General features: G+C 47.5%; 3 protein-coding genes across 3 annotated transcripts in view; 1 reads left to right on the top strand and 2 right to left on the bottom strand.

The window, feature by feature from the left end:
- stag1a (stromal antigen 1a) overlaps positions 1-5,815 on the top strand; it is a 44,792-nt gene extending 38,977 nt beyond the window's left edge. Inside the window, exons 20-26 of the mRNA XM_036982728.2 lie at positions 86-214; positions 310-518; positions 1,111-1,288; positions 1,361-1,471; positions 3,831-3,945; positions 4,086-4,166; positions 4,259-5,815. Coding sequence (XP_036838623.1) covers positions 86-214; positions 310-518; positions 1,111-1,288; positions 1,361-1,471; positions 3,831-3,945; positions 4,086-4,166; positions 4,259-4,282 — 847 coding nt within the window. The 3' untranslated portion in view covers positions 4,283-5,815. The remainder of the gene's footprint in view (positions 1-85; positions 215-309; positions 519-1,110; positions 1,289-1,360; positions 1,472-3,830; positions 3,946-4,085; positions 4,167-4,258) is intronic.
- A 3,400-nt stretch (positions 5,816-9,215) lies between these two features.
- Positions 9,216-13,478, bottom strand: LOC110495698 (propionyl-CoA carboxylase beta chain, mitochondrial). Its single transcript, XM_021571083.3, has 13 exons — positions 12,721-13,478; positions 12,496-12,615; positions 12,303-12,371; positions 12,175-12,231; positions 11,968-12,081; positions 11,753-11,863; positions 11,408-11,637; positions 11,217-11,298; positions 11,014-11,137; positions 10,832-10,939; positions 10,471-10,670; positions 10,196-10,295; positions 9,216-10,125 (listed from the first exon to the last, which is right to left on the bottom strand). Exons 1-13 carry the CDS (start codon positions 12,964-12,966, stop codon positions 10,004-10,006), a joined length of 1,683 nt encoding a protein of 560 aa, XP_021426758.1. The 5' UTR covers positions 12,967-13,478; the 3' UTR covers positions 9,216-10,003.
- Position 13,479: 1 nt separating this feature from the next.
- Positions 13,480-19,025, bottom strand: LOC110495705 (neutral cholesterol ester hydrolase 1). Its single transcript, XM_036982730.2, has 6 exons — positions 18,181-19,025; positions 17,226-17,469; positions 15,595-15,664; positions 15,133-15,304; positions 14,928-15,067; positions 13,480-14,826 (listed from the first exon to the last, which is right to left on the bottom strand). Exons 1-6 carry the CDS (start codon positions 18,319-18,321, stop codon positions 14,340-14,342), a joined length of 1,254 nt encoding a protein of 417 aa, XP_036838625.1. The 5' UTR covers positions 18,322-19,025; the 3' UTR covers positions 13,480-14,339.
- Between the last annotated feature and the right edge of the window lie 3,011 nt (positions 19,026-22,036).

The raw sequence follows: 22,036 nt of genomic DNA on the forward strand, positions 1-22,036 counted from the left end.
TCTCTTCCTGTCTCCCCCTCCCCCTCGTCTCTCTTCCTGTCTCCCCCCTCCCCCTCGTCTCTCTTCCTGTCTCCCCCCTCCACAGAGATGGTATAGAGTTTGCCTTTAAGTACCAGAACCCCCATGGTGCAGAGTTCCCTCCTCCTAACCTGGCCTTCCTAGAGGTCCTCTCAGAGTTCTCCTCCAAACTGCTGCGACAGGACAAGAAGACTGTGTAAGTACCTGCCCTGTGTGTGTGTGTGTGTGTGTCAAATTATTATGGCACAATAAGCAGACTGTGTGTGTAACCCGTCTCTCTCCTCCTCCCAGTCACTCGTATCTGGAGAAGTTTATGTCGGAGTCGATGTCGGAGCGTCGTGAGGACGTGTGGCTGCCCTTAATCTCCTACCGGAACAGTCTGCTAACAGGAGGAGAGGATGGGGACCGGATGTCGGTAACGTCAGGCGCCAGCAGCAAGACCAGCTCCATCCGCAGCAAGAAGGGACGGACGCCAATACACAAGAGTAAACGCATCGAGGGTGGGTCTATCTCTCACAAACACAGACATCCACTGAGGGTACTAAACATTAGGAACATCTTCCTAATATTCAGTTGCACTCCCTTTTGCCCTCAGAACAGCCTCAATTCATCAGGGCATGGACTAGTCAAGGTGTGGAAAGTGTTCCACAGGGATGCTGGCCCATGTTGACTCTAAAGCTTCCCACAGTTGTCAAGTTGGCTGGATGTCCTCTAGGTGGTGGACCATTCTTGATACACAAGGGAAACTGTTGAGTGTGAAAAACCCAGCAGCGTTGCAGTTCTTGACACAAACCGGTGCACCTGGCACCTACTACCGTACCCCATTCAAAGGCACTTAAATCTTTTGTCTTCCCCACTCACCTTCTGAATGGCACACACACACAATCCATGTCCTTCTTTAGCCTGTCTCCTCCAGCTACACTGAAGTGGATTTAACATGTGACGTCAATAAGGGATCAGAACTGTCACCTGTCATGGAAAGAGCAGGTGTTCCTAATGTTTTGTACACTCCCTGTGTAAATACAAGTACCTGCAGATGTTGCTAAAATATGTGTTTTTCTCCATCTCTCTCTCTCTCTGTCGGCCCACTAGAGGAGAGTAGTGTGGAGGCCTCCTGGCTTCGTGGTAATGACAACCTCCAGACACCGGGGGCGCTAACCACCCCTCAGCTCACCTCCACCGTCCTCAGAGAAAACCCACGGCAGGCGGCGGACACACACCTACCTGACCACGACTCTGAACCTGGCTCAGAGAACGACTATGTACACAAGTAAGTGTGTGTGTGTACGCACGTGCACTGTGTGTGTGTGTGTGTGTGTGTGTGTAACCCTCTCCTCTGCAGTCCCCAGATGCAGATGTCTTGGCTAGGCCAACAGAAGATGGAGGACAGCAGGAAGGATAGAACAGCCATGAACTACATGAAGGCCCGCAACCAGACTGTCAGACAAACTGTGTACGTGTCTAGTGTGTGTGCACGTGTCTAGTGTGTGTGCACGTGTCTAGTGTGTGTGTGCACGTGTCTAGTGTGTGTGTGCACGTGTCTAGTGTGTGTGTGCACGTGTCTAGTGTGTGTGTGCACGTGTCTAGTGTGTGTGTGCACGTGTCTAGTGTGTGTGTGCACGTGTCTAGTGTGTGTGTGTGCACGTGTCTAGTGTGTGTGTGTGCACGTGTCTAGTGTGTGTGTGTGCACGTGCCTAGTGTGTGTGTGCACGTGCCTAGTGTGTGTGTGTGTGTGTGTACGTGCCTAGTGTGTGCGTGCCTAGTGTGTACGTGCCTAGTGTGTACGTGCCTAGTGTGTACGTGCCTAGTGTGTGTGTGCACGTGCCTAGTGTGTGTGTGCACGTGCCTAGTGTGTGTGTGCACGTGCCTAGTGTGTGTGTGCATGTGCCTAGTGTGTGTGTGCACGTGCCTAGTGTGTGTGTGCACGTGCCTAGTGTGTGTGCACGTGCCTAGTGTGTGTGCACGTGCCTAGTGTGTGTGTGCACGTGCCTAGTGTGTGTGTGCACGTGCCTAGTGTGTGTGTGCACGTGCCTAGTGTGTGTGTGTGCACGTGCCTAGTGTGTGTGTGCACGTGCCTAGTGTGTGTGTGCACGTGCCTAGTGTGTGTGTGCACGTGCCTAGTGTGTGTGTGCACGTGCCTAGTGTGTGTGTGTGTGTGTGCACGTGCCTAGTGTGTGTGCACGTGCCTAGTGTGTGTGTGCACGTGCCTAGTGTGTGTGTGTACGTGCCTAGTGTGTGTGTGTGTACGTGCCTAGTGTGTGTGTGTACGTGCCTAGTGTGTGTGTGTGTGTGTGTACGTGCCTAGTGTGTGTGTGTGTGTACGTGCCTAGTGTGTGTGTGTGTGTGTGTGTGTGTGTGTGTGTGTACGTGCCTAGTGTGTGTGTACGTGTCTAGTGTGTGTCTACGTGTGTGTGTGTGTGTACTTGTCTAGTGTGTGTGTGTGTACTTGTCTAGTGTGTGTGTGTACGTGTCTAGTGTGTGTGTATACGTGTCTAGTGTGTGTGTGTATACGTGTCTAGTGTGTGTGTGTGTACGTGTCGTGTGTGTGTGTACTTGTCGTGTATACGTGTCTAGTGTGTGTGTGTATACGTGTCTAGTGTGTGTGTGTGTACGTGTCGTGTGTGTGTGTACGTGCCTAGTGTGTGTGTGTGTGTGTGTGTACGTGCCTAGTGTGTGTGTACGTGTCTAGTGTGTGTCTACGTGTGTGTGTGTGTGTGTGTGTGTACTTGTCTAGTGTGTGTGTGTGTACTTGTCTAGTGTGTGTGTGTACGTGTCTAGTGTGTGTGTATACGTGTCTAGTGTGTGTGTGTATACGTGTCTAGTGTGTGTGTGTGTACGTGTCGTGTGTGTGTGTACTTGTCGTGTGTGTGTGTCTAGTGTGTGCGTGTGTGTCTAGTGCGTGTGTGTCTAGTGCGTGTGTGTCTAGTGCGTGTGTGTCTAGTGCGTGTGCGTGTGTCTAGTGCGTGTGTGTGCGAGTGTGTGTGCGAGTGTGTCTAGTGTGTGTGCGTGTGTCTAGTGTGTGTGCGTGTGTGTGCGTGTGTCTAGTGTGTGTGCGTGTGTCTAGTGTCAGGTGCGTGCGTGTTTCTAGTGTGTTTGTCTAGTGTGTGCGTGTGTGTGTCTAGTGTGTGTGCGTGTGTCTAGTGTGTGCGTGTGTCTAGTGTGTGTGTGTGCGTGTGTCTAGTGTGTGTGTGTGTCTAGTGTGTGTGTGTCTAGTGTGTATGTACTGACCCCCCCCACCTCTCTCTCTAGTCTAGTGTGTGTGTGTACTGACCCCCACCTCTCTCTCTCTAGTCTAGTGTGTGTGTACTGACCCCCACCTCTCTCGCTAGTCTAGTGTGTGTATGTACTGACCCCCCCACCTCTCTCTCTCTCTAGTCTAGTGTGTGTATGTACTGATCCCCCCACCTCTCTCTCTCTAGTCTAGTGTGTGTATGTACTGACCCCCCCACCTCTCTCTCTCTAGTCTAGTGTGTGTGTACTGACCCCCCCACCTCTCTCTCTCTCTCTAGTCTAGTGTGTGTATGTACTGATCCCCCCACCTCTCTCTCTCTAGTCTAGTGTGTGTATGTACTGACCCCCCCACCTCTCTCTCTCTCTCTAGTCTAGTGTGTGTGTGTACTGACCCCCACCTCTCTCTCTAGTCTAGTGTGTGTGTACTGACCCCCACCTCTCTCTCTAGTCTAGTGTGTATATGTACTGACCCCCCCACCTCTCTCTCTCTCTAGTCTAGTGTGTGTATGTACTGACCCCCCCACCTCTCTCTCTCTAGTCTAGTGTGTGTATGTACTGACCCCCCACCTCTCTCTCTCTAGTCGTGGTCTGATGGAGGATGACGCAGAGCCAATCTTTGAGGACGTCATGATGTCATCGCGAGGTCAACTGGAGGACATGAACGAGGAGTTCGAAGACACCATGGTCATCGACCTGGTTAGTGACGTCACTTCCTGTTGCTGTGACATCACTTCCAGTCTGTCGTGTTTGATTGTCTTTTCGGTCGTCGATTCTGTTGTGTAATTCGTCCAGTGTGTATCACTTCATTCGTTGATTCTCGCATTCTGTCGTTCCAGCCTCCCTCCAGGAACAGGCGTGAGAGGGCGGAGCTCAGACCAGACTTCTTCGACTCAGCAGCCATGATCGAGGACGAGTCGGTAAGCAGAACACACACACACACACAGCCTTGCAATGGTAAACCAGTGTGATATCTGTCATTTAACGACATCTCTTTCGTCCGTTATCCCAGGGTTTCACCATGCCCATGTTCTGATCCAGTGTTCCCAGTCCTTCCTGAAAGGGAGAGGGGCCTTCGACATGATGAGCTGTCAAACATCAGACTGTCTGTCAGAACTTTTATCACACACACTCGAACTCTGATCAGCCAGTTGACAGCTTTGTGTGTGTGTGTGGAGTGGATCCCTTCCAGAGAACCACTCACTGGCCGGCCGAAAGATCCCGCTCAACCCTGAGAATTTCGGACAGAGTATCTATCGTACATAGAGAAGATCTTTTATCATTCAGTGGACGTGTGGGTGTGTTGGCTACAAACCGGACAGAATATCAGACAAAATATCTATCGTACATAGAGAAGATCTTTTATCGTTCAGTGGACGTGTGGGTGTGTTGGCTACAAACCGGACAGAATATCAGACAAACTATCGTACAAAACATTGTTCAACATTTCTTTAAAAATATTGTAAACTTTGGCCCTCCTTGTTTGTTCCCACTGACTTGTTTTAACTTCCTGTTATTGTTAGCGTTTTGGCTAATCTCTCCACTAGCTCTGTGGTTCTCGTGGCCCTGTGCGCCCGGCTATACAGTCCCCCATGCCACAGAGTTGTATGGTTGTTTCGTTCCACTTCCGACGTCATGTATAGTCCTCCCACCCCCCCAGATGGAACTTGATATTAAATGTGATAATTCTTTACTCTTTCATTTCTTTACTCTCTCACTCCTGTCTCGTCCCTCTTTACTCTCTCTTCCCCTTTGATAGTGTTGAGAATATCCTTTATTTAGTTTTATTGGCAAATGCACCAAACAGCAACCAATGGGACAGAACTAGAAGAGTTCTCATTGGCCATACAAGAGGCTGTGACGTCATAGCCAAATCCCAAGCCCCTCCCCCCTCAGCTCCAGACAGACACACCCACGGTTGAATCGCAGCTTTTTAAAAACGTTTTAAAAATAAATATATTTTGAATTTCAGTAGCTTTAGTACAAAGTTTTAAATCAAGTGAGTTTTGTGTTCTGATATTTGTACAGTTATCTTTCTGAAAAAGTATCTTGTTTGTTGCCAAACGGTTGCCTAAATGCTTATATCTGATTAGTCCCTACTGCTCAGGCTGTTGCCATGGATACCCAGCCTGTTAAGCGCCATATAAGGGTGTGTCCAGTGCGACCGTAGATGTCGTGCAGACTCAGTCTAAAGTGACTTCCTTTTCATCTGCACTGATGAGGAAGAACTGGACAGGTAACCGCTAATATCCAGTAGCCTTCTACCATATTCATTTCACCTGTCCTCTTTTCAGATCAGTGCATATGAAGGTGGAGACCAGCAGAGAATACCCCTCTAGTCTTATGTGGCTGTAGTTACACATAACAGTTGATTGGTTGTCTTATCACTTTGACCCATCCCTATTGTTCTTCTGCTGGCTGGTTAAGCTGCCCTTCTGTAAATATCAGAGATGATTGGTTCTTTCTGTAGCGATGGCATCACCTGCCCTTTAACCTTCTAAAATACTTTTTTTCTTCCTGTGAACTTGTTGCTCTTATCTTTTTTAAATAAATAAAATCTGTAATCTAATTCTGGATTGTGTGTGTTTTGGTTCTAAGAATAGACTCCATACAGTGCCTTTGGAAAGTATTCAGACCCCTTGACTTTTTCCACATTTTGTTACTTTACAGCCTTATTCTAAACTTCATTAAATGTTTCTCTCAATACCCCATAATGACAAAGCAAAAACAGGTTGACATTTCTGCACATTTACAAAAGTATTCAGACCCTTTGCTACGAGACTCAAGTGCATCCTGTTTCCATAACTTGATTGGACAGGCGCACACACCTGTCTATAAGTAATGTCATACTTTCCAGGTCGATACCCAAACAGTTCGAACTACTAATTTAAAAAATGACTCTCTCCAGAAATAAGTCTCTCACTGTTGCCGTCTGCTACCGACCCCCCTCAGCTCCCAGCTGTGCCCTGGACACCATTTGTGAATTGATCGCCCCCCCATCTAGCTTCAGAGTTTGTTCTGTTAGGTGACCTAAACTGGGATATGCTTAACACCCCGGCAGTCCTACAATCTAAGCTAGATGCCCTCAATCTCACACAAATCATCAAGGAACCCACCAGGTACAACCCTAAATCTGTAAAAAAGGGCACCCTCATAGATGTCATCCTGACCAACTGGCCCTCCAAATACACCTCCGCTGTCTTCAACCAGGATCTCAGCGATCACTGCCTCATTGCCTGTATCCGCTACGGAGCTGCAGTCAAACGACCACCCCTCATCACTGTCAAACGCTCCCTAAAACACTTCTGTGAGCAGGCCTTTCTAATCGACCTGGCCCGGGTATCCTGGAAGGACATTGACGACATCCCGTCAGTTGAGGATGCCTGGTCATTCTTTAAAAGTAACTTCCTCACCATTTTAGATAAGCATGCTCCGTTCAAAAAATGCAGAACTAAGAACAGATATAGCCCTCGGTTCACTCCAGACCTGACTGCCCTCGACCAGCACAAAAACATCCTGTGGCGGACTGCAATAGCATCGAATAGTCCCCGCAATATGCAACTGTTCAGGGAAGTCAGGAACAAATACACGCAGTCAGTCAGGAAAGCAAAGGCCAGCTTCTTCAGGCAGAAATTTGCATCTTGTAGCTCCAACTCCAAAAAGTTCTGGGACACTGTGAAGTCCATGGAGAATAAGAGCACCTCCTCCCAGCTGCCCACTGCACTGAGGCTAGGTAACACGGTCACCACCGATAAATCCATGATTATCGAAAACTTCAACAAGCATTTCTCAACGGCTGGCCATGCCTTCCGCCTCGCTACTCCAACCTCGGCCAACAGCTCTGCCCCCCCCTCCCCCGCAGCTACTCGCCCAAGCCTCTCCAGGTTCTCCTTTACCCAAATCCAGATAGCAGATGTTCTGAAAGAGCTGCAAAACCTGGACCTGTACAAATCAGCTGGGCTTGACAATCTGGACCCTCTATTTCTGAAACTATCCGCCGCCATTGTCGCAACCCCTATTACCAGCCTGTTCAACCTCTCTTTCATATCGTCTGAGATCCCCAAGGATTGGAAAGCTGCCGCAGTCATCCCCCTCTTCAAAGGGGGAGACACCCTGGACCCAAACTGTTACAGACCTATATCCATCCTGCCCTGCCTATCTAAGGTCTTCGAAAGCCAAGTCAACAAACAGGTCACTGACCATCTCGAATCCCACCGTACCTTCTCCGCTGTGCAATCTGGTTTCCGAGCCGGTCACGGGTGCACCTCAGCCACGCTCAAGGTACTAAACGATATCATAACCGCCATCGATAAAAGACAGTACTGTGCAGCCGTCTTCATCGACCTTGCCAAGGCTTTCGACTCTGTCAATCACCATATTCTTATCGGCAGACTCAGTAGCCTCGGTTTTTCTGATGACTGCCTTGCCTGGTTCACCAACTACTTTGCAGACAGAGTTCAGTGTGTCAAATCGGAGGGCATGCTGTCCGGTCCTCTGGCAGTCTCTATGGGGGTGCCACAGGGTTCAATTCTTGGGCCGACTCTTTTCTCTGTACATATCAATGATGTTGCTCTTGCTGCGGGCGATTCCCTGATCCACCTCTACGCAGACGACACCATTCTATATACTTCCGGCCCGTCCTTGGACACTGTGCTATCTAACCTCCAAACGAGCTTCAATGCCATACAACACTCCTTCCGTGGCCTCCAACTGCTCTTAAACGCTAGTAAAACCAAATGCATGCTTTTCAACCGTTCGCTGCCTGCACCCGCACGCCTGACTAGCATCACCACCCTGGATGGTTCCGACCTTGAATATGTGGACATCTATAAGTACCTAGGTGTCTGGCTAGACTGTAAACTCTCCTTCCAGACTCATATCAAACATCTCCAATCGAAAATCAAATCTAGAGTCGGCTTTCTATTCCGCAACAAAGCCTCCTTCACTCACGCCGCCAAACTTACCCTAGTAAAACTTACTATCCTACCGATCCTCGACTTCGGCGACGTCATCTACAAAATTGCTTCCAACACTCTACTCAGCAAACTGGATGCAGTTTATCACAGTGCCATCCATTTTGTCACTAAAGCACCTTATACCACCCACCACTGCGACCTGTATGCTCTAGTCGGCTGGCCCTCCGCTACATATTCGTCGCCAGACCCACTGGCTCCAGGTCATCTACAAGTCCATGCTAGGTAAAGCTCCGCCTTATCTCAGTTCACTGGTCACGATGGCAACACCCACCCGTAACACGCGCTCCAGCAGGTGTATCTCACTGATCATCCCTAAAGCCAACACCTCATTTGGCCGCCTTTCGTTACAGTTCTCTGCTGCCTGTGACTGGAACGAATTGCAAAAATCGCTGAAGTTGGAGACTTTTATCTCCCTCACCAACTTCAAACATCTGCTATCCGATCGCTGCAGCTGTACATAGTCTATCGGTAAATAGCCCACCCAATTTTACCTACCTCATCCCCATACTGTTTTTATTTATTTACTTTTCTGCTCTTTTGCACACCAATATCTCTACCTGTACATGATCATTTATCACTCCAGTGTTAATCTGCAAAATTGTAACTATTCGCCTACCTCCTCATGCCTTTTGCACACAATGTATATAGACTCTCCTTTTTTCTACTGTATTATTGACTTGTTAATTGTTTATTCCATGTGTAACTCTGTTGTCTGTTCACACTGCTATGCTTTATCTTGGCCAGGTCGCAGTTGCAAATGAGAACTTGTTCTCAACTAGCCTACCTGGTTAAATAAAGGTGGAATAAAATAAATAAAGTCCCACAGTATGTCAAAGGACTTATCCGTAGAGCTCCAAGACAGTAACTTAACAATGTGGACAAAGTCTAAACACTTTCCAAATTATGGAGACTGAGCAACAACAGTATCTGTACATTCCTAAAGAAAATAATGTACATTTTCCCTGACACCCAAAGTACTCATTACATTTCCGATGCTTAGCAAGACAGGAAAATTGTCAAATTTATTAAGAGAACATCCTTGGTCATCCTTACTGCCTCTGATCTGGAAGACTCACTAAACACTGACGTTTACAAAGAATGAGTTGGTGTGCCCCTGGATATGAAAAAACAAAATGGTGCCATCTAATTTGCAAGTTATACTTTTGATATTTTAGCAATTACATTTAAAAAAAAAAACACTTAGACATTTACTGGGTGACTTTCACTTTAACTTGAGTCATTTTCTATTAAGGCATCTTTACTTTTAGTCAATTATGACAAGTGGGTACTTCTTCCAGCATTGGTGACTAGGATGAGTGAGGCTGATTATCACACACACATGTTCAAACTGCCATTGGGATATAACATTGTCTCACACGCGGACAAAGAGACATTTTTATTTGACAAACTAGTCTATGGACTCACGGCAGGTGTGTTAATTTAACCAGATAGAAAACAGCTGATTCTTCCAAACAAGTCCCACAGGGTTAGAGACATAAATTGATCTAAGCCAGGTCTCTCCAACCCTGTTCCTGGTGAGCTACCCTCCTGGAGGTTTTTGATCCAACCCCTATTGTTTATCAACCAGCTAATTACTAGAATCAGGTGGCTAGATTGGGGTTTGAGCGAAAACCTACAGGACAGTATCTCTCCAGGAGCAGGGTTGGAGTTAACCTAGCTCTCCAGGAGCAGGGCTGAAGAGCCCTGATCTAAGCTATAGGTGAAGTGAGAGACAGGTGATGGGCTTGGAGACAGACAGGTCGGGTGGTTGAAGGTGTCTGTTAGAGTGGGATGTTGGCGTGTTTCTTCCAGGGGTTGGTCTGTTTCTTGGAGGCCAGAACCTCCAGATCCCTACAGATCCTCTTCCGGGTGGTCGACGGCACGATGATGTCATCCACGAACCCTAAAACACACACGGTTACGACAGGGGAGTGGGTGTAAGGTTTGTTGGAACGGATGGAGTGTGTGTGTACCTCTGACAGCGGCAGGGAAAGGGTTGGCGAACTTCTCTACGTATTCAGCCTCCTGCTCTGCCTGGTTGGATTTCCCTCTGAAGATGATCTGTACAGCACCCTGGGGACATGTTAGAGAGGCAGACATGTTGGGAATGTTTTCAAGTGAGCACTGACTTTCTTTTTGTTTCATTTTGACATTGTGAATGTTGCCATGGCTAGAAGTATGCGTGCGTTACCTCGGTCTTGTGTAGAAGGTGTGTGGTGTTACCTTGGTCTTGTGTGTGTTGTGTTACCTTGGCTCCCATCACGGCCACCTCTGCAGACGGCCAGGCGTAGTTCACATCTCCTCGCAGGTGCTTGGAACTCATGACGTCATACGCTCCTCCGTAGGCCTTCCTAGTGATGATGGTGATCTTGGGGACGGTGGCCTCAGCAAAGGCAAACAGTAGCTTGGCCCCGTGTCGGATGATACCGCCATACTCCTGAGACGTACCTGAGAGAAACGGCGAGGAAGGTGGAATCCTCTGGTTTGAAAAAATCTTAAACTTGTTTTGAATCAAAACAACATGGCAGTACGACGGTTTCACAATTTATGCGAAAGCTGTCAAGTGAGACATTTACTTGTTCATGAGGAAAGTCAGACTTGCGCACTACCTGGCAGGAAGCCGGGCACGTCCACGAAGGTGAGGATGGGGATGTTGAAAGCGTCACAGAAACGAACGAAGCGAGCTCCCTTCACTGATGAGTTAATGTCCAAGCAACCTGCACACACAGGAGAAGCATCATCACCACCATCATCATCATCACTAATCCATCCATCCGACTCTTCTACTCACCAGACGCTACTTTAGGTTGATTCCCTACAATTCCAACAGTTCGTCCGTTCATGCGAGCGAATCCCACTACGATGTTTTTAGCGTAGTTAGGCATGATCTCAAAGAACTCCCTCTCATCCGTAATCTAAAGTTAAAACCACAGATCAATAGACAACAGGCTCTGTGTGTGTGTGTGTGTGTGTGTGTGTGTGTGTGTGTCCTACCCCCTGGATGATGTCCAGCATATCGTAGGCTTTAGTGGTCTCAAAGGGAACAATGGTGTCCAGACCAGGAACCAGTCTATCACTGGAGAGGAGAGGGATGAGATCAAACATCCTCCAAAGGCCCTTCCCATGGATTACATGTTCAGTTCTGTGATTGGCTAGTCTGTCAGACGAGTTCTGTGGTTGGGTACCTGGGGTCGTGGCACTCGGTAACAGGGGCGGGGTCCTGGTTGCTAAGAGGAAGGAAGTTGAAGAAGTTTCGGAGGTTGAGCAGAGCATCGATGTCGTTCTCAAACGCACGGTGAGCGACGCCTGACACGGCGGTGTGTGTTTTAGCTCCGCCCAGTTCCTCCTGAGTGACGTCTTCATTGGTGACAGACTTCACTACGTCAGGACCTGTGATGAACAGGTATGAGGTGTCCTACACACACACACACACACAAAGATCTGGATATAACCCATGTTAGTTGTATTAATTGTACAGTGCATCTATGCAGGAAGGGTCCTGTGGTTCTCCTATACCGTGTGTGTCTTACCTTGACCATAAAGGTGAAGTCGGTCAGGGCAGGAGAGTAGACAGCTCCTCCAGCACAGGGACCCATGATCAGAGAGATCTGAGGAACCACACCTGAAGCCATCACATTCCTCTACAAAGACAAAGAGACCGGGAGAGTACATTTTCGAAGCGATGTCATTTCTTTGCTGTCAATCTCATCCCAGTAACCAGTCTAATCAAGCCCCGCCCCCTTACCAGGAAGATGTCGGCGTATCCAGCCAGTGACTCCACCCCCTCCTGGATCCTGGCTCCGCCAGAGTCGTTTAGACCAATGACTGGAGCACCCACCATCATGGCCTGGTCCATGATCTACAGACAAAAAGGGATGTGACTAGAAGTAATGAATGAGAAGCAGGAGTGGTGTGAACCACCAGGCTCTGGAGAGTGAGCCCGTCCTCCTACCTTACAGATCTTCTGTGCGTGAGCCCCAGACAGACTGCCTCCAAATACTGTGAAGTCCTAAAACAGAGCAAGAGACATTTATTATGAAAATAAATGGTAACTACTTTGATGTGTGTGTGTGTGTGTACCTGACTGAAGACGTACACCAGCCTTCCGTTGATCCTCCCCTGTCCAGTCACCACACTGTCCCCTGCGAACTAGAGGGAGAGGGAAGCTGAAACCATGTCGATGATAATATTTTTTTTATTTTTTATTAATCAGTTTATTCCATTGTGTCCATAGGCTGGATAAAATGTAGGAACCTCTATGGTGAAGTGTTACCTTGTTGTGGTCCTCTTCCATGCCGAAGTCAGAGCAGCGATGTTCCACAAACATGTCACACTCTACAAACGAGTCTTTATCCAACAGGAGCTCAACTCTCTCTCTGGCTGTCAGCTTCCCCTGTGGAGAAGATCATTACACAGACAAAACGTTAAACGGACCGACAGACAGGCAAACAGATAAATACACCAAACTGACAGACTTGCGCATGCTCAGATTATTTACCCTTTTGTGTTGCGCGTCAATTCTCTTCTGACCTCCTCCGATCAGCGCAGCATTCCTCTTTCTGTCTATCCTCTCCTGAACGGAGAGATGACTAACGGAATACCACCGCCGCGACTGTTGCTGCAGCTCGGACTGTGCAACCGCTGCCGAAGCCGCGCCATGTTTTACCTGTCCGAATGTTTTAAAAGAAGCTTTTAGTCCGGAAAGCAGACCACAGCCTCTCCGTGCTACAGCGAAGGCCGCCATTGCTGTCTGACTGACGTACCAGGGTTGGTGGGCACTGTAAGAAAGTGACGCGCGATTGAGCCAATCACCAGACGTTCTTTTTTTTGAATGGCCAGTCAAAAACGAGGTAGATCAGGAGGGGAGGGGGGTTGACTTGACGTGTCAACATATTTAGAACCGTATATGATAGGTCAACCTTGAGGGGTTGTAGATTGATGTTTGGTCTGAATGTCATGGAAATACAAACTACACTCCCCAGAAAGTTGGTTTGGCATCTCCTCTGTGATTGGTCGGTCTGACCGACGCCCTTTGCCCCTTCCCTCCTAGCCACAACTCCTTTCCTAAGCACTGTTGTAGAGCTAACATTGGATTGGTAGAATTGGTTGGTAGAATAAGCAACATGCTAAATGTATCATGCATTATACATATGTTGAAATCGTTTTCGAAACACAAGTGTGTATATTGTACTGGCTGTGTGTGTGTGTGTATGTATGTGTAACACTGTAAGCCTACAGTATAAAACGAGAAGCACTTAAACTGATTCATATTTATTAGAGGGTTAAACATCTAGCAACCATTACAATCATAATTGTACATAAAGTACTGACACCCAGCAGCAGTTACTGGGGACAACTGAGATCATTCTGTTCAGTGGAAAACAATCAAGCTCTCACAGCGTTGTCAGATGAAGTGTGTAAATACAGTCTGGTTGTAGATGAACTCCTCACTCCATAACTTGTCTAAAGAACATACTTATTTTTCAAGTTGTGTTATTGCTTTTCACAGCACCAGGGGATCGTGTTGTATGACCCTACCTTTTGAGTCTTCATGGTTTTTCCATAGAGGCACAATTCTTTATAGATTGCATTGATGTATAAACCAGTTGTGCACATAACATAATTTAACCCAATCTAGTCTAGAACTAGGACTGTTATCAGATTACCACATTCTAACACTGCGCATTGATTGGCTTAGATGGACGTTTATTTTAGTGTATTAGTTTGACAGACATAACAGACTGCATGTTTAAAACACAGCATATGTATTGTTCAGGTCAGGTGAGCAGAGCTGGGATAGGATGGCGTGTGTGTGTTTAACGGAACCAAACATATTGTGACACACTCACACACCCCCCAGAGTGCAAACAGCTACAAATCAGGGAACGGTGTCTCTGTTATATTCTTACAATCTAACACAGTTTAAAACACCCGTCCAACCCAGTTTGATCCAGTTTAACCCAGTAAGAGAGACATTCTAACCCAGGTCAACAATCAGGTTGAACCCAGTTTAAAAGCCTTAAAACATCTGCTTGTCTAACCTGAACATTGGTCTGAAATTCTGACTGCAAGATGGCTTTGGGTTTGCAGTTGCGCACACACACACACAAACACACACTAGAGGTTTTCCTGCAGCCAGTCCATGTATCCTCTGATCATTCTTTTCCCCACATCAAAGAAAAATGGCCAGTGTGCAAAACTCAAGGCGCCGTGGAAACCATCGTCATAGTGATGGCTGGAAACCGTGACGCCCGCGTCCTGTAGCCTCCTGGTGTACATCAACCCATCATCTCTGAGCACATCGTACTCACACGTTAGAATGTAAGCTCGCGGCGTTCTACCCAGAACCCCCTGTTCCGCCAGCAGCGGCGCCGCTCGGACATCCAACAACACCGGGAGAAGATTACCCTCCTGCCCCATGACCTCCTGTGACCCCATCTCCATGCCAACAGGCTTGTAATGCTTAATGTGTTTGGCTGGCAGAAGGTTGGTCCAGTTGAGATGGGAGCGGAGGGAGGGAGGGATGGAGGGATGATGGAGGAAGGAGGGGGACAAGAGGAGGGGATGGAGAGAGGTATCAACCCCCAGGTAGAGCAGCCAGAACCTACGGAGAAAGAGAGAGGAGGGTTACTAACACAGGTGTGTGTGTGACTGTGTGTGTGTGCAGATGTGCACCAGTGTGTGTGAACATGTGTGTGTGTGTACCTGGCCATTATAAAGCGGTGTAGGATGGGTATGTTGTGGTTCTGTTGGTGGGATGGAGTGTTGAGGTCTAGACCCTGGAGGACTGGGTAGATTAACGCCTGAACACTGAACTTCACACTCACACTGTCATCTATCGAGATCTGTGAAGACAGGGAGAGTGTGTTAGTGTGTCTGTGTAGACGTGTGTGTGTGTGTTTGTGTGTACCTGCTGTGCGACAGCCGCAGCGAGGTTTCCTCCAGCGCTGTCGCCTGACACGGCCACACGCTGTGGATCCACAGACAACTTTCCCAGAATGCCCGGCTCCAGGAAGTGCTTGGCCGCAGCCAGACAGTCCTCATACTGCACAGGGAAATGCACTTCTGGAGCCAGACGATACCTACACACACACACACACACACACACACACACACACACACACACACACACACACACACACACACACACACACACACACACACACACACACACACACACACACACACACACACACACACACACACACACACACACACACACACACACACAGTAATATAACAATTTTGTCCAAACCTTAACTTGTTACTATGGCATTATAAGAACCCAAGACTTTCATATTGTGTGTGTGTGTGTGTGTGTGTGTGTGTGTAACTGAAGCTAATACAGTGTGAAAAGAGGAGACACACTTACTCTACAGACACAACCACTGCATTCAGCTCATCAGACATCTGCCTACACAAGACATCATAGCTCCCCATCTCTGAGAGGAAGACAGGGAGGGGGAAGAGAGAGGTGGGGTGAGTCGAGAAGGAGAGAAAGAGTTAGGGTGGGTAGAGAAGGAGAGAAAGAGAGAGGTGGGGGGCGTAGAGAAGGAGAGAGGTAGGGGGAGTAGAGAAGGAGAGAGGTAGGGGGAGTAGAGAAGGAGAGAAGTAGGGGGAGTAGAGAAGGAGAGAGGTAGGGGGAGTAGAGAAGGAGAGAAAGAGTTAGGATGGGTAGAGAAGGAGAGAAAGAATTAGGGTGGGTAGAGAAGGAGAGAAAGAGAGAGAGATGGGGGAGTAGAGGAGAGAAAGAGATGGGGGAGTAGAGGAGAGAAAGAGAGAGAGAGAGATGGGGGAGTAGAGGAGAGAAAGAGAGATGGGGGAGTAGAGGAGAGAAAGAGAGAGAGAGATGGGGGAGTAGAGGAGAGAAAGAGATGGGGGAGTAGAGGAGAGAAAGAGATGGGGGAGTAGAGGAGAGAAAGAGATGGGGGAGTAGAGGAGAGAAAGAGATGGGGGAGTAGAGGAGAGAAAGAGAGAGATGGGGGAGTAGAGGAGAGAAAGAGATGGGGAGTAGAGGAGAGAAAGAGAGAGATGGGGGAGTAGAGGAGAGAGAGAGAGAGATGGGGGAGTAGAGGAGAGAAAGAGAGAGATGGGGGAGTAGAGGAGAGAAAGAGATGGGGGAGTAGAGGAGAGAAAGAGAGAGAGAGAGATGGGGGAGTAGAGGAGAGAAAGAGATGGGGGAGTAGAGGAGAGAAAGAGAGAGAGAGAGATGGGGGAGTAGAGGAGAGAAAGAGATGGGGGAGTAGAGGAGAGAAAGAGAGAGATGGGGGAGTAGAGGAGAGAAAGAGAGAGATGGGGGAGTAGAGGAGAGAAAGAGAGGGATGGGGGAGTAGAGGAGAGAAAGAGAGGGATGGGGGAGTAGAGGAGAGAAAGAGAGAGATGGGGGAGTAGAGGAGAGAAAGAGAGATGGGGGAGTAGAGGAGAGAAAGAGAGAGATGGGGGAGTAGAGGAGAGAAAGAGAGAGATGGGGGAGTAGAGGAGAGAAAGAGAGGGATGGGGGAGTAGAGGAGAGAAAGAGAGGGATGGGGGAGTAGAGGAGAGAAAGAGAGGGAGATGGGGGAGTAGAGGAGAGAAAGCGAGAGAGATGGGGGAGTAGAGGAGAGAAAGAGCGAGATGGGGGAGTAGAGGAGAGAAAGAGAGAGATGGGGGAGTAGAGGAGAGAAAGAGAGAGAGATGGGGGAGTAGAGGAGAGAAAGAGAGAGAGATGGGGGAGTAGAGGAGAGAAAGAGAGAGAGATGGGGGAGTAGAGGAGAGAAAGAGAGAGAGATGGGGGAGTAGAGGAGAGAAAGAGAGAGAGATGGGGGAGTAGAGGAGAGAAAGAGAGAGAGAGAGAGAGAGATGGGGGAGTAGAGGAGAGAAAGCGAGAGAGATGGGGGAGTAGAGGAGAGAAAGAGATGGGGGAGTAGAGGAGAGAAAGAGGAAGACAGTGAGAAATCAAAGGTTGTTACATTAGGGTTACATCATGAACTAGATGTGTTTATGCTGGTAAACACACACACTTACTGGTGGCCCCCAGGGCCCATCCTCCTCCATGGTAGAACATCACAGCCCTCCTCAGACCCCCCTCTCCTCCCCCCGCGGCCGGGGGCTCGTACACACGCACCGGGACTCTGTCAAAGTCCACGTCACTCACCCTCACCCCGCCTCTCTGCCCTCCCGCCATCTCCCCCAGGGTCTCCAGCCCCGATATGGTCCCCCGAATCCATGGGATGTGGTGACTGAGACCCAGACACTGGCACAGGTCACCCTGGGGGAGAAGGGGGAGAGAAGGACAGAGAGATAGGGGGGAGATGGAGAGGGCGAGAGAGAGGCATTTGAATGAGGTCAGAGAGCTGGAGTATCCCTGGTAGTTTAGTATGCTAACCCTGTTCTAGGGGCTAGGGCTTTGACTTGAGAGTGAGTGTTTGTTCTGTCCTACCAACTCCTATGGTCAATGTCACACCCTTGGCAATGACCACCATAGGAGTTGGCAAGACAGCACAGATCCTTGGCCAGGATAGGGCTCCCAGAGGACACTTTTAGCAATCTACTTACCCCATGACTGTGTGAAATCTAGGTGAAGGGCCACACACACACACAAGGACTGTAAAAGAGCTTGTGCTGTATTTAGCCAATTCAAATCAATTATCCACATATGATTTCACACAAGGGCTGGAGAAAGCACAGTAAAGCATTGTTTTACTTAGATCACCAAATCAGTTCACATGTTCTACTTGTTCAGACTAACTAGCTAGCTTTACAACGCGCCACATGTTAGCTGCATTATAAAAACGATTTAGCTAGTATAGCCTCCAACTCAGTGTCTTAAACCAATAGGCCTAAACCTGCTGCACCTGAATGCGATACATAAGTCGAGTGATAGAGAAAGCATTGCCTACTACTCGTTCATTTAAAGAACTGTCAAGCTAATGCAAAGTAAAGTATGATTTCGCTTATAGCTATTCTTCTTGTTTCTTACCACTTGCAGCATAGCACGGAATAAGGCGTCCAGCAGCATCAGTTTCAAAGGCTCCTCGATGGCAGCAGGTAACGGTGTATAGATGTAATAAGAAACACCCACCGTTAATATCAATGTTACTACAACAGAAGACAACTTCATCTTTAAAACACCAGTATTACTAACGTTAGCTATCACCCTAACATGAGACTGGGTTAGCTTTATATTAAAGATTCCGACTTCTCTCGTTAATACCGCTTCAACCGAACGTGTAAGAATGATATAAATGACATATTCTGAACCAGTTATCGATATCGAAAAAGTTACACCCCTTGTTTTTGCATATTCGGTGTCGTATTTTCTTAGCTAAAACGTTACTCCCCTCCGCTCAGAGGTAACGTCTTAAAACTGCAACGCCTATTTTTGGATGGTAATGAAACGTGGCAATAGTTTCTAAATCCCATGACATCGCTCTCAATTCCACGGCAATTTGCTGAGCTTTTTTTGACTTTATCAATTCATTTTCATTCACTTTACAGATAAATACTTCCACCCCATATATAAAAACAACTGGTTCAGAGACCTGGCCAGTCCAATCTATGGCTAAACTTCAGTAGCCTCCACCGCAAATCACTTGAACGAATTCAACCAGCTTTGATTGGTTCAGGGACTTCAACAATAAAATGTAAGGCAATTTACTTTTCTATTTTTGACCTTGGGCTATTTTCTATGATTTCATATTATTATAAGTGGAAAAAAAAAGACTTGATTAAAAGGTAAATAGCTTCCACACCTAAGGACTTTCATAAATAAAACCAACTGTAATTAGTTCAGGGAAATCTCGCTATACCCGCCGATGAACCATCAAACAGGCAAAGCGTTGAATCGTACTACACCCCCCCCCCCCCCACAGAATACAAAGGGAAGCATGGAGGAGACCTGCCCAGTGACACAAGCCTACCAGACAAGCTAAATAAGTTCTATGCTCACTTCGAGGCAAGTAACACGGAAACATGCATGAGAGCATCAGCTGTTCTGGACGACTGTGTGATCATGCTCTCTGCAGCAGCCTATGTGAGTAAGACCTTTAAACAGGTCAATATTCACAAGGCCGCAGGGCCAGACGGATGACCAGAACGTGTGCTCCGAGCATGTGCTGACCAACTGGCAAGTGTCTTCACTGACATTTTCAACCTCTCCCTGTCTGAGTCTGTGAGTCTGTAGTACCAACATGTTTCAAGCAGACCACCATAGTCCCTGTGCCCAAGAAAACTAAGGTAACCTGCCTAAATTACTACCGACCCGTAGCACCCACGTCTGAAGCCTTGAAATGCTTTGAAAGGCTGGTCATAGCTCACATCAACACCATTATCCCAGAAAGCCTAGTCCCACTCCAATTTGCAAATTGCACCAACAGATCCACAGATGATGCAATCTCTATTGCACTCCACACTGCCCTTTCCCACCTGGACAAAAGGAACACCTATGTGAAAATGCTATTCACTGACTACAGCTCAGCGTTCAACACCATATTACCCTCAAAGCTCATCAATAAGCTAAGGACCCTGGGACTAAACACCTCCCTCCGCAACTGGATCCTGGACTTCCTGACGGGCCGCTCCCAGGTAGTAAGGGTAGGTAACAACACATCCGCCATGCTGATCCTCATCACAGGGGCCCCTCAGGAGTGCGTGCTCAGTTCCCTCCTGTACTCCTTGTTCACTCATGACTGCACGGCCAGGCGCGACTCCAACACCATTATTAAGTTTGCCGATGACACAACAGTGGTCCAAGCACACCAAGACAGTCGTGAACAGAGACAGAAAAGATTTGGCATGGGTCCTCAGATCCTCAAAAGGTTTTACAGCTGCACCATCGAGAACATCGTGACTGGTTTGCATCACTGCCTGATCTTGCAACTGCTCGGCCTCCAACCACAAGGCACTACAGAGGGTAGTGCGTACGGCCCAGTACATCACTGGGGCCAAGCTTTCTGCCACCCAGGACCTCTATACCAGGCGGTGTCAGAAGAAGGCCCTAAAAATTGTCAAAGACTCCAGCCACCCTAGTCATAGACTGTTCTCTACACTACTGCAAGGCAGGTGGTACCAGAGGGCCAAGTCTAGGTACAAGAGGCTTCTAAACAGCTTCTACCCCCAAGCCACAAGACTCCTGAACATCTAATCAATTGGCTACCCAGATTATTTGCATTGCCCCCCTTTTACGCTGCTGCTACTCTCTGTTTATTATCTATAGATAGTAATTTTAATAACTCTACCTACATGTACATACTACCTCATTTACCTTGACTAACCGGTGCCCCCACACATTGACTCTGAACCGGTACCCCCTGTATATAGTCTCGCTATTGTTATTTTACTGCTGCTCTTTAATAATTTGTTACTCTTATCTTTATTTATTTGTATAATCTATGAAAAAAGACATATGGAATCATGTATTAACCAAAAAAGTGATGAACAAATCTAAATATATTTGAGATTTGAGATTCTTCAAAGTAGCCACCCTTTGCCTCGATGACAGCTTTGCACACTCTTGGCATTCTCTCAACCAGCTTCACCTGGAATGCTTTTCCAACAGTCTTGAAGGAGTTCCCACATATGCTGAGCACTTGTTGGCTGCTTTTCCTTCACTCTGCGGTACAACTCATCCCAAGCCATCTCAATTAGGTTAAGGTCAGGTGATTGTGGAGGCCAGATCTCTGATGCAGCACTATCTCTGTCTTTGGTCAAATTGCCCTTATAGGCAATTTGAGGTGTGTTTTGGGTCATTGTCCTGAAAAACAAATGATTGTCCCACTAAGCGCAAACCAGATGGGATGGCGTGTCGCTGCAGAATTCTGTGGTAGTGCTGGTTAAGTGTACCTTGAATTCTAAGTAAATCACAGACAGTGTCAACAGCAAAGCACCCCCACACCATCACACCTCCTCCATGCTTCACTTTGGGAACCACACATGCAGAGATCATCCGTTCACCTACTCTGCGTCTCACAAAGACAAGGTGGTTGGAACCAAAATCTCAAATATGGACTCATCAGACCTAAGCACAGATTTCCACTGGTCTAATGTCCATTGCTCGTGTTTCTTGGCCAAAGCAAGTCTCTTCTTATTGGTGTCCTTTAGTAGTGGTTTCTTTGCAGCAATTTGACCACGAAGGCCTGATTCCCACAGTCTCTTCTGAACAGTTGATGTTGAGATGTCTGTTACTTGAACTCTGTGAAGCATTTATTTGGGCTGCAGTCTGAGGTGCAGTTAACTCTAATAAACATATCCTCTGCAGCAGAGGTAACTCTGGGTCTTCCTTTCCTGTGGCGGTCCTCATGAGAGACAGTTAACTCTAATGAACTTATCCTCTGCAGCAGAGGTAACTCTGGGTCTTCCTTTCCTGTGGAGGTCCTCATGGGGCCAGTTTCATCATAGCGCTTGATGGTTTTTGCAACTACACTTGAATAAACGTTTCTTGAAATTTTCCGTGACCTTTTGACTGACCTTCATGTCTTAAAGTAATGATGGACTGTCGTTTCTCTTTGCTTATTTGAGCTGTTCTTACCATAATATGGACTTGGTCTTTTACCAAATAGGGCTATGTTCTGTATACCAACCCTACCTTGTCACTACACAACTGATTGGCTCAAACGCATTAAGAAGGAAAGAAATTCCACAAATGAACTTTTAACAAGGCACACCTGTTAATTGAAATGCATTCCAGGTGACCACTTCATGAAACTGGTTGAGAGAATGCAAAGAGTGTGCAACGCTGCCATCAAGGCAAAGGGTGGCTACTTTGAAGAATCTCAAATATAAAATACATTTTGATTTGTTTAACACTTTTTTGGTTACTACATGATTTCACTTGTGTT

The sequence above is a fragment of the Oncorhynchus mykiss genome, chromosome 7 (genome assembly GCF_057628025.1).
Source record: "Oncorhynchus mykiss isolate SJ-2025 chromosome 7, ASM5762802v1, whole genome shotgun sequence".
NCBI classification, from domain to species: domain Eukaryota; kingdom Metazoa; phylum Chordata; class Actinopteri; order Salmoniformes; family Salmonidae; genus Oncorhynchus; species Oncorhynchus mykiss.